General features: G+C 46.3%; 1 protein-coding gene across 5 annotated transcripts in view; it reads right to left on the bottom strand.

Moving 5' to 3' along the window:
• Window positions 1–3,095: 3,095 nt before the first annotated feature.
• Window positions 3,096–11,899, bottom strand: part of WDYHV1 (WDYHV motif containing 1) — a 63,219-nt gene continuing 54,415 nt past the window's right edge. For all 5 annotated transcript variants that reach the window (XM_029591975.1, XM_029591977.1, XM_029591973.1 and 2 more), the window contains one exon: window positions 3,096–3,418. In XM_029591975.1, the coding sequence (XP_029447835.1) occupies window positions 3,294–3,418 (125 nt within the window). In that variant the 3' untranslated portion in view covers window positions 3,096–3,293. The remainder of the gene's footprint in view (window positions 3,419–11,899) is intronic.

Raw genomic sequence — 11,899 nt, 5'->3', positions numbered from 1 at the left:
TACAGTGCACTCCAAAGGTGCGCACTGTTAACCTGCCATTGGACGTGCGTTTTCCCTTAACCAGTAAGGGGCAGAAAACACATGTCCAACCTGCTGAACCTAATAGTGCCCTCAACATGCAAATGCATGTTGAGGGCCCTATTAGTTATGCCCACGCGATTCAGTAAGTAAAATGTGCAGCCAAGCCGCACATTTTACTTTCAGAAATTAGTGCCTACCCAAAAGGTAAGAACTAATTTCTTCGGGCACCGGGAAAGTGCACAGAAAAGCAGTAAACTGCTTTTTTGTGCACCCTCCGACTTATGGTGATATTAAGTCTAAGATCCCAAAGGGTAAAAAGTAAAAAAAAAAATTTTGAAGTCGGCCGGCGGCTATCGGGTCGAAAACCCGATGCTCAATTTTGCCGGCGTCCGGTTTCCGAGTCCGTGGCTGTCAGCGGGCTCGAGAACAGACACCAGCAAAATTGAGCGTCGGCTGTCAAACCCACTGACAGCTGCTGCTCTGGGCCAAAAGGAGGCGCTAGTGTCCCTAGCACCTCCTTTTGCCCGTTTCTACCACTGGACCTAATTTAAATACTGAATTGCGTGCACAGGCAAGTGGCCTGTGCCGGAAGAGCAGGCGTTAGTCTGCTCTCTCGTGGACTTTACCGAATTGCCTGAAAGTAGGTCTCAATCTGTGCCCTACATGTTGCCTGTTAATTCTCAATGAAAACCAAGAGCAGGGTAATCCCACAAAACAATTACACAATAGAAAAAGGGAAAACTATAGTTATTAAAAAAGAATGCCCAATTAAATGTTCATGGAACTATTTGTTGTATTTTTATATTTAATTTTTCAATTTTAGAGAAAAGTGAACCACATCAGCAAGCCAATTAGCATATCTCCTGTGATATGGTGATCACTGACTTCTATATATATATATATATATATATATATATATATATATATATATATATATATATATATATATATATATATATATATATATATATATATATATATATATATATATATATATATATATATATATATATATATATATATATATATATATATATATATATTTCAGATAAAAGTTCAAAAAGTTAGGCTCATTGTCCAAATGTATGTTTGGTCACCAAAAGCAGAGAGAGTCTAGGGCTACAGTGCAATTATGACGGCTTGAGCTGCAGATAGATGGGCTCAACCACGGCTGACGTTTCGCTTGCAAGCTTCTTCAGGAGCCAAAACTTAAAGGTTTAAATTGTCTACCGGCAGCATCAAAAATCTCTAGTTCTGTCTGATATGCAAACAATGTTTAAGCCTGTAGGTATTCTCTTCTACTGTTTTTTAAATTTGTCATTTTTAAGCTGGCACAAAGACAGAAAAAACAATCAATATTGGCATCAAGATTAAATACTTAGCTTATCCAGATGAGTGGGGTGTTAATCCTCACCATCCACAGCTCATGCTGACACTAGAAAGAGGCCTGCATAAGTGCATATGTTCGCCCAAAGAAGCTTCTACAGATTTAAGATCCATGGTGTCTTGCTGCTGTGATGTGCCAAGAGCGGAGCCCAGCTATTGCGTAGGTTCTGAGCATCAGGCAGTGGTGATACTTCCATGGCACACCGGTTAGGCAACACAAGTCTCAACCCCATTGCCTCTCCATAGTCTTTTCCAAGGTGAAGTAGTCTCCCCCTAAGACTATCATCTTTATAAGTTGTTGCCCTTCTCTATATCTTGATATGGTGGGACTAAACCTACACAATACTCAAGGTGCAGTCACACCCTGTATCTCTATAAAGACATGATATTCTTAGGTTATTCCTTTCCTAATTACTAAATATTCTGCTTTTGACTATGCCTACAGCCAAAAATTTCAGGTATTATTCAAAGCCAGAGGTCCTTTTGCTAAGTGTACACAGAGGGCTACATCACATACCTGGAAGTGGTATTGTTTCTTCAGATTTTACCAGCACAGGAGAAAAAAAAAAAGGAGCAAATGGTACAGGCCAGGAAAAAAAGGTCCCCACCACTGCAAAAGGAGAACATCAGGGCTAGTAATGAGGAAAGGCTGGAGAAAGTTCCAGGGCCACCCCAGCACAAGAGGGGTGGTACTAGAAGGGCTGGAGGGGGAACCTGGGTCTCCCTAGCATTACAGGAGTAGCAGAAGAAAAAGTGATGGCACCAGTAGTAGGAGAAAGATGTCTGAGGCCAAGCTGGAAAGGGACAAGAGTACTAGAATAGGTGGGGGTTCTGAGGAGTGAAAAGTATAGACTTCACCCCCCCCCCTAGAACTGCATTTCCTGAAAATCTATACCCACCATGCCCCCTCCAAGACACTGCAACACCCCTATCAGACACTTCCTCATACCACCATGCCCCTTCTCCCCCTACCTTCAGCCTCCCTCACTGCTCCAGCCCAACCCTCCCTCCACCCATGTGAGGAGGATGTATTTGCTACCCCACTCACCTCCCCTCCTAATACAGGCTCACCACTACCCCACCCACAGGAAGGGAAGAAAAGTGGGATGTATGAGTGGAATGCATACCCCCCCCCCCCCCCCCAGTCACTGCCACACTACACCCTGCCCAGTCACTTAAATCACTCAACATGCACCCAACCCCAGCACCCATGAGTAGAGAAGATGGGTGGGGTAAAGTGGAGAACTCATGCACTACATCCCCAACTTGCTATGCACTCAAACACCCTCCACAGGGGAGAGAAGTACATCCCCTCTTACCCTCCTTCCTGTACCCCAACAGAGCAAGTACAAGGCATCTAAAAAGTGTATTTCAGGGTCCTGGAATCAAAATTTTGAAGTTGCCTTGCAGTTATCACTTTTTGGATGAAAGGGGGAAGGATGGGCAGGGGCTGAGAATGCTATAGTTTTCAACTCTGCCTCTTATTCGAGTCAGTCACTTTACCTAGCCACTCCTTGTATTTTACACCTAGACATTTACATAGTGGAGTGCAGGGGGTGAGCAGAGGCAGTGCCCTTTCTACCCCAGCTTGCATGCACAATTCCTCCTCGGAAAACTTGATAAACTTTGCTGGTGTGCACTTATCCAATAGCATGCATTCGATAAAAATTAGAGAGTGTAGAAGGTTCTATGCTGTAATCTTCCTGAGTTTATTCATTATGAGCACAGCAATTTTTTGGTAACTTTAGTTCACATTTCTCTTTAACAAAAAAAGAGACAACATTGTTGTACAGAACTGAGGCTGCAAAACATTTAAGCATGGAATGCCATGAATAAGTTACATGGAAAGAAGACCCGATCTGTAGCCGGAATGTAGTCATCCTTCCTCAATGAGAACGCTGGCGTGAGCTTGGTTTGCTGAACTGTTTTACAAAGTCTGGGAGTAAAAACACGGCACCCCACCCAATCTTCGGATTCATACAGACAAACTCATCCAGGTTCATCTTTGAATCTAGGGGGGGGAAGAGAAAGAGTTCAGAGAGCAAGAATGACAGGGGGCTCAGGCTCCCTCACCATACCAAGTGTGCAGGACAACTATTAGCAGCATGGGGACAGCACAGCCATGAAGACCTTGCAGCCTGCAGTGAACATCCACATCTGATGAACAAACTACTAGCTAGGGGAAACTAATCTCCTGCAAAAACACTCCCATAGCATAGGCGAGGATTCCCCCTATACACAACCACTTTCCTTTTGTACCACTTAAGTCCACCTAAATAAGAATGTTCTGGCTTCAGACAGCATCCTGGTAACAAAATAGATGGTAGCAAAGAAGAAAATAAGAGTGTTCTATCACAGCAGTACTGAAATCAAAAGCCAGCTGATTAAAGGGACCTGTGAATCAAGGGCATGCAGAGGCCCACATGGCCACTACCCCTGAACAGAACACAGCAGCACTAGGGAGGGAGGACAATGATTGCAAAACAGAGGGGAAAAGGACAGAGGAAAAAGATTTGATACAGGTTTGCAAGTCCAGATGAAAGCCCAGCAGCTGAGCTTAATCCAGAAAGGAAAAAAATAGGTTAGTATAGTCTTTTCTTCCACCATATGGATGAGTAGTGGTTTTTTCACTTGCTTGGGGTGGAAGGAAAGGAAAACATGGAGGTAGCCAATGTCACAGTTGTGAAAGGCTTTTTGCTAGGAGCTTCACTGTTTGAGGTGAGCCTTTAAAGAGTGAACATATCTAAGGCAAAAAGTGCAAGACATTGTGGGTCAGATTCAGGAGGTTGATGTAAAGGAAAATTGGTTCTTACCTGCTAATTTTCATTTCTGTAATGCCACAGATCAGTCCAGACAAGTGGGTTTTATTCATCCCTACCAGTAGATGGAGGTAGAGAACAAAACTTTGGGCAATGCTACATATACGAGAGTGCCACCTGCAGTCCCTCAGTATTAATAGATACCCAAGCCAAGTTAAAAGAGCGAACGAAGCTCCCAACATGGATATCCCTGACCAACTAGATAACTATGCAGAAAAAGCTAAACCTAGAAATTGAAGCCAAAAAATGGCAAATCTGCTTTGCAAATAAATACAGCAGTAGACTAAGCAGTCTTGGCAGAGATCCTCAGGGTGGGCCTCTGGACTGATCTGTGATATTACAGGAATGAAAGTTAGCAGGTAAGAACCAATTTTCCTTTCCTGAACATACCTAGATCAGTCCAGACAAGCAGGGTGTACCAAAGCCCTCTTACACTGTGCGGGAACACGAAAGACCCACTCAAAGAACACTTTCCAAAAGGGGGCCGTTTCTGGGACTTGCACATCCAAACTGTAATGCTTGGTAAGTGTGCAATGAAGACCACACCACAGCTCTACAGATCTCTTGGGGAGACACCAGCTGACAGCCCAGGATGGTGCCTGAGTGCGAGGAAAATGTGCTCTAAGACCCACTGGAACCGCTCTTCCTTTTGATACATAAGCTGCAGATAGTCTCAACCAATGAGACAAAGAAGCCTTTGATGCCTTTTTGACCTTATGCTTCCCCAAACAGGATGAACAAAGGATCAGAACGATGAAAAGTGTTAGTGACTTTCAAAGTAATGTAATACCATCTGTCTCACATCCAAAAGGTGAAGTTCATCCCATCAAGGGATCTTGAGCCCAATCCAGAAACCCGAGCAACTCAGATTTTTTTTTCCTTGTAAACCAGACATCACCTTAGAAGAAATGAAGGTACTATATGCAAGGATATCATATTGGACGATATCTGGAGAAATGAATCACAGCACGAAAGCACCTGCGATTCTGAAATCCTTCTAGCCAAACAGATAGCTACCAAAAAGACTGTCTCCAGAGTCAGGATCTTCAAAGATACCCGATTTAGAGGCTCGAATGGCTCCTTGCAAAGGACCCGTAGCACAATATTAAGATTCTTTTTTTTTTTAAATTTAAGTTAGAGAAATATAATACAAAGTGTACACAACCAGCATCATTTAGCGATAAAGGTACAATGAACTGTAAACAGTACAATAAACACACTGATAAACTTACAGTCTCTTCGTTTCTCATTTAATCCCCACCCCCCCCCCCCCCCCCCATGACCCATGGGATCATACATTAGTAGAGAAAAGAGAAAGAAAAAAAAGTTACCAAAAAGTGGAATCTTTCCTGACGCTATAAGGTAAGTTAGCGGGAATTCACCCATAATGTAATGGAGAAGGCTATCAAGCCAGCAACTGCTGCTGTCGCCAACTTAGGTATGGGTTCCAAGTATGATGAAAAACCCCCAAGTTGTTTTCGTCTATGGGCTGTGATCTTACAAAGAGTAAAAAGTTTGGCCACCCGCGATTGAACCATAGCCATAGTTGGTACCCCCTTATCTTTCCAGTGGAGAGCAATCGCACATCTAGCGGAAGTGGCCACCAATTTAATGAATCGCTGAATTGATCTATCCCCATGGTCATAAACCGAATTCAGTAAAGCTACTGCTAGTGTGAGTATTATAGACATATGTAGAATATCCGTAAGCCAACCATCCAGGCTCTTCCACAGCTGTGAGACAGTAGCACACTCCCACCACAAATAAAAAAAGGAGCCCCTTTCCCCACAGCCTTTCCAACACCTATCAGACACTGCTGGATATATTTTATGCAGCTTAGAGGGGGTGTAGTACCATCTATATAAAAGTTTAAAGCTATTTTCTAGTAACATGGCCGATATCAAGCCTTTACTTCCACTAGTAAACAAGTCGTCCCAAAAGTCTGTTCCCTGGGGATCACCAAGATCTCTCTCCCATGAGGTAATAAAGGTTGGTTGTACCCGAATGCCCTGAATGAGTAATTTATAAATTTGACATCAATCTTTGAACTTTATCAGCAGACTTACAAAAATTTTCAAATAAAGAGACTGGTTTAACCAGATCCAAGTGTATACGAGAAGCACGTGTATAACTATGCAGTTGGAGATAGTGATATAGTTCCTCTCGTGGCAAGTCAAATCTAGATTGCAGAGTCGGGAATCCCACCCAAGCTGAATTTTCCCACAGGTGACTATAATTGTATATGCCTTTGGTCAGCCAGAGGCGAAATATTGTGTCAGCTCTACCCTCTAGGAAATCCTGTAAATAGAAAGGAGAAAGAAGGGCAGATCCTGTTTTATCACCCACTAACATGGATTTCCATTTTTGCCATATAAGCAAGGTACATTGGATAGCCTGTCCACTCCAATTCAATTTAGGCCACGATCTAGATTGCCAGATCAAATTAGTCAAGGGGAGCGGTCCCAAAAATTCTTGTTCCAAAAGTGCCCAAAGCTTGCGATTAGACGTTCTATGCCAGTCAACTACAGCCTGTAATTGAGCCGCTACATAGTATCTTAAGAGGTTGGGTACTGCAAGACCTCCCTTGCCTTTAGGTTGGTATAAAACCTTTTGTGCTATCCGAGGCTGTTTACCCTGCCATAAAATTTTCATTATCCTGCGCTGCCATTTAAGCAAAAACAATATTAAGATTCTATCCTGGAGAAATGTGATGCAGAGGTGGATGGATATTTGACTTCGTAGAAAATGCACCACATCTGGATGGGATGCCAAGGCCTTCCTCTGGACTCTCCCTCAGACAACCCAAAGTGGAAACCTGGACCCGAAGGGAACTATGGGCTAATCCTTTGGATAACCCACCTGCAAAAGAGACAAAATGTGACAGACACCTGAAGAGGGTCCAATCCCTGTTCACACCAGGTCTCAAACATCTTCCATACCCTGGAATAGGCTAAAGAGGTAGCAGGGCATCTTGCTTGGAACAGCATGGTAATTACTTGTTCCGAATACCCCCTCATGCACAATCTCCTCAAAAGCCAGGCTGTGAGACAAAAACAATCCTCCCAATCGGAAAATATAGGACCGACGCAGGAGATCTGGTAAATGGATCAGGCGTAGCAGTCTGTCCACTGCCAGCTGCACCAGATCCATGAACCATGGATCGAGAGGCCATTCCAGAGCCACCAGAATCACTGACCCTGTGTGGCCCTCTACATGCCTGAGTACCTTTTGATATCAGCAGCCATGGAGGAAAGATGTACAGGACTCTGGTTGGCCACAGACATACGAGGGCATTGAGCCCCAGTCTCCCTCCGGCTGAAGAACCTTTGCATCTTGAGACCAAACTGCAGGGATTCCCACCACTTGCAGAGAAGCTCCCAGGCCCTCAGAATTCCCACTCCCCTGGATCCAACTGCTGCCAGCTGAGATAGTCTGCCTGGACGTTGACTCCTGCCACATAGAAGGCAGTGATTCCTTTGAGATGAAGCTCTGCCTACTTGAACAGCAGCTGAGCCTCCTATGCTACCATGGGACTCTGTTCCCCCCTGGCGGTTGATGTAAGCCACCATGGTCTAAATTGTCTGAGAAAACTACCCTTTCGGACCAAGGGTAGAAACTGCTCAAGCTCAGTGCATGCTCTTGTCTCCAGGCAATTGATGGACCATGTCTGTTCCAACAGACCAAAGGCACTGAGCAGACCTGCCCAAAGACTTGCATCTGTGGTGACCATCACCTACTATGGTACTGAGAGGCATCTCCTTCTCTAGATTGTTCTGTGTCATCCACCAGGCCAGACTGGCCCTGGCCAACTCCAGAGCCAGGGGCAGGAAATATTGTTGTGACAGGATTCCAACAGGACAAGGAGACTCTCTGCAGAGGCCTCAAATGGGCAAATGCCCAGGGCACCAGTTCCTGTGGACACCAAGTACAGGACCTGTAAATAATCCCAGACCTTTGGCACCTATAGACAAAGCAGATGCACTATCTGCCCCTGAATTTTGTTCACCCTGTCATCTGTAAGAAACTCTGCTCGGTGTTGAAACGGGCTCTCAAGTATTCAAGGGAACCAGATGGCTCTTCTGCACATTGATAACCCAGCCTAGAGATTCTAGGAGCAACTGCATACATTCCTCTAGTGACTGCCTTATCAGCCAATCGTATGGGTGCACCAGCAATCCCTCCTGTCACAGCACCACTGTCACCTTTGCAAAGGTCCATGGGGTGGTGGCAAGCCCAAAAGGCAGCACTTGAAACTGATAGTGCTGTCCCAGAACCATGAATCTGAGAAACTTCTGATGGATGTGGATATGCAGAGACGCCAAACACTCTCCTCCCTGTCCTGCTGCAATTATGGTGCACAACGTCTCCATCTGAAAACATGGTACCTTCAAACTCTGGTTGATTTTCTTCAGGTCTAGGATATGTCAGAACATGCCTTCCTTCTTGGGCACCATGAAATAGATGGAATATCTGCCTTGTCCCTGTTTGGACACTGGCACCGGTACAACCACCTCCAGACTTAACTGCTGAAGCATTTCCTGGACTACTGCCCACTTGCTTCAGGAAAAAAAACAATGTGACTCCAGAAAGACAGACTGCAGTGGGTGAGGAAATTCTCACCACCCACTGGTTGGAAGTGATTTTGGTCCACTCCCTGTAGAACTGGGCCAGCCTGCCCCTGATTACCAGAGACAAGGAGTGGACCTGCCGGATCTCATTGTGAGGACTTACCACCTGCAGCCTGGGTAGATCCACCTCTAGATGAGCTTCCAGTCTCTTGAAAGGCCTGTCTTTGGGCCAAGGCCCCCCAAGGGCCTTGTCTGATGAAGACATCTGGACTCCTGAAAGCAAGGCAGAGAAGAGAGTTTCTGGCCAGACTTTATCCTCTGGCAGCCTATTGCCCTTTCTCTCCCAGCAACTTCAGACGATAGAGGTCCTCAAACAATTTCCCCTGAAAGGGCAGATTACAGAGCTGTGATTTTGATGACAGATCCACTGACCAGTTGTATAGCCACAAGTGTCTGGACACCACAGCATGGACTGTGGTTCTTACCAGGTCATACAAGGCATCTGTGCCATAGGCAACCTCTGCCTCCAGGTGGACTGCCTGGACTGGGGAAAGAGTCCTGGAGGCAGACTGGTCCTATGACTTCTGGATCAAACAAACAGGCCCGCTGCATCAGACTTGCACATACTGCTGCCTGCAGGCAGAGCCCCAGGACCTCATAAGCTCACTTGAGATGCAATTCCAACTTCTGATCCTGAACATCCTTCAGAGTGGAAGCTCCAGCCACTGGAATAGTGGTCTTTGTGACTACTGAAACTTCCACATCCACGTTCGGGACCTTGAGAATGTCCAGATGGTGCTGCAGAAGCAGATAAAGCTTGGACATTGCTCTGCAGAGTCAGGGGAATCCCACTCTTGGTTGATCAATTTCTGGATTTTCTTCAGAATTGGGAAAGCACTGGGGGTCTCTGTAGGCCATTCAGAACTGGATTAACCTCTTCAGCATCTGAAACCTCCAGGGTGAGCTTAATCCCCAGCTCCTCCAACACCTGAGGTATAAGTGGGCGAAGCTCCTCTTGAAAAGCTGGATCAACTGCAGATCATTGTCTTCAGCCTCTGGACCCTCCAAGATCCCCCCTGGGTCCAGAGGGGGACCCCCACTCAGGTCCCTATCCTGATAGGCCTCTGAGGAGACCTCATCCTCCAGCTTAGACTCATCCAAATCTTCAGAGTCAGATTCCAATTGCGCTAGCCATCCCTTGGGAGGCAGATTTCACGGGCCTGTGGAACCTTTAGGGGGACCTTCCCCTGCTTTACTGAACCTGTCGGGCCTTCTGTGACACTGCACTTACCTGGCTAGGCAGGCAGGCCTCATGCAGTAAAAGTACTAATTCAGGCAAACCCCCCCCCCACACCCCTGGGGCTGCTAGGGCCTGAGACATCCAGACCTTTTCCCCAGATTGAACCATGGGAGACAAGAGTGGCAGGGACCCCCTGGGGAGAAGCCCCCCTGTCCAGCTCTGCTTCTGCAGCCATAGCTACTCCCTCCTGTGATCCCAGCACCACTGCTGTGGTCTGGAATGCCTCAGTGGCTTTACTTGCCTTAACCCCCCCTCCAGCACACTCCATGCAGAGGTCATTCAGGCCGACTAATGGGCTACCACAGGCCCTGCAGGTCTGAGCTGCTTGTCTGTCATAACAAGCACCAAGAAATAAAGGCAAAATAAAAATCCAAACAGGCAATTCGATGCTTGCCGTGCTTCCATGTGGCCCAGATCACGAGGGGGGAGGGGTGCACGTGGCATCTGTCAAACCCTGAAGAGGGCACATTGCCTCAAGAATTTCCTGCTGGAGCAATGAACAGGCTGCTGCAACTGAAAACTGCATGGCTCGTTTGGGAGTACAGCCAGTCCCCACTAGGACCACCCTCTGAATGATCCCCTGGAACTGCCTGGCCTGCACCCAAACTTGCAGAGGATTTCAGCCTGCTGCATGCCTCTGCTGTTGCATTCAGCCTGCACATGCTGTTGCAAAAGCAGACAGCTGCCGGTGGGGGGTTTGTTTTTTTTAAAGATTTAAAGGCCCAGACACAGGAAAGCACAAAAATAAAAGTAAGGGTACTTCCCTTTCCTGGGCAGGTGGAGGGGCTTTGTGATCACAGAGGGAACCAGACCACTAGCTGTCAGTGGTCCTGGGCTGAAACTGGCCAGGGGCATCCAACCCCCTGTTTGCCTGGCTCAACCGGAGGGAAGATCCTTCTGCAGGAGCCCGTCATCTTGGGGAGCAATTTTCCTTAAAATATCCAGTCAGTACTGCAGGGTTAGCACCTCTACCATCTGGAGGTAGAGGAATGGCGAGGGACTGCAGGTGGCACTCTTGTATATGTTCTCTACCTCTATCTGCTGGTAGGGATGAATAAAACACACTTGTCTGGACTGATTTGGGTATGTTAAGGAAATAGCTATTTGGGCCAGCAGGTGAATTTAAAAAAAAAAAAAGTTGCTATTTGGGACCAGGCAACTGCTATGTACTGGCTTACCAAGAACCTAGGGCTTGAGGCCCAGGCTAGAGTGTGCAGGAGAACGTTACTGCAGTGACTCCTAATGTCTGGATTGAAGACCCACAACTGCCAAGTTCTAAAGGGAGCCATAGTGAATGGCCCCTGAATGGGACTGGGCTGAAGTGACATGAAATAAAGGAAAACTCCTTGACCAGGTGCAAAGGCAGGCTCAGTGGCTGCCTGAGGGGTGAACAGGCATATAATCTTGGATTTCACTGCCATCCTGTGCCAAGCTATGGAATTAGTTAGCCCAGAGGTTCTCAACCTGGTCCATGAGACACCTACCTAGTCAAGTTCTCAGCATATTATGAATGCATGCATAACTTATGCATGTCAATCTCTCATGCATATTAGTTGTGGATATACTGAAAATCTGATTGGCTAGGTGTGTCCCAAGGACCAGCTTGAGAACCCCTGCATTAGCCTCATTATGCTCTGGTGATGGTAGTCACCTATAGAAAAAGGTGGTGAAACCACACCAAGTGGGTCTGTCATGTAAGCAGGTGTTGCTTCTAGTCTTTTGATCACCTTGACATATCCAACTCCATACTGATTTTTTTTTGCCCCGGTTCGACAACTTCCTAAGAAAGCTCCTGCATCTCACAT

Source organism: Rhinatrema bivittatum, chromosome 2 (assembly GCF_901001135.1).
Source record: "Rhinatrema bivittatum chromosome 2, aRhiBiv1.1, whole genome shotgun sequence".
NCBI lineage: Eukaryota > Metazoa > Chordata > Amphibia > Gymnophiona > Rhinatrematidae > Rhinatrema > Rhinatrema bivittatum.
The sequence above is the reverse complement of the archived record's forward strand: the minus strand, read 5'-3'. Positions and strand labels throughout refer to the sequence as shown.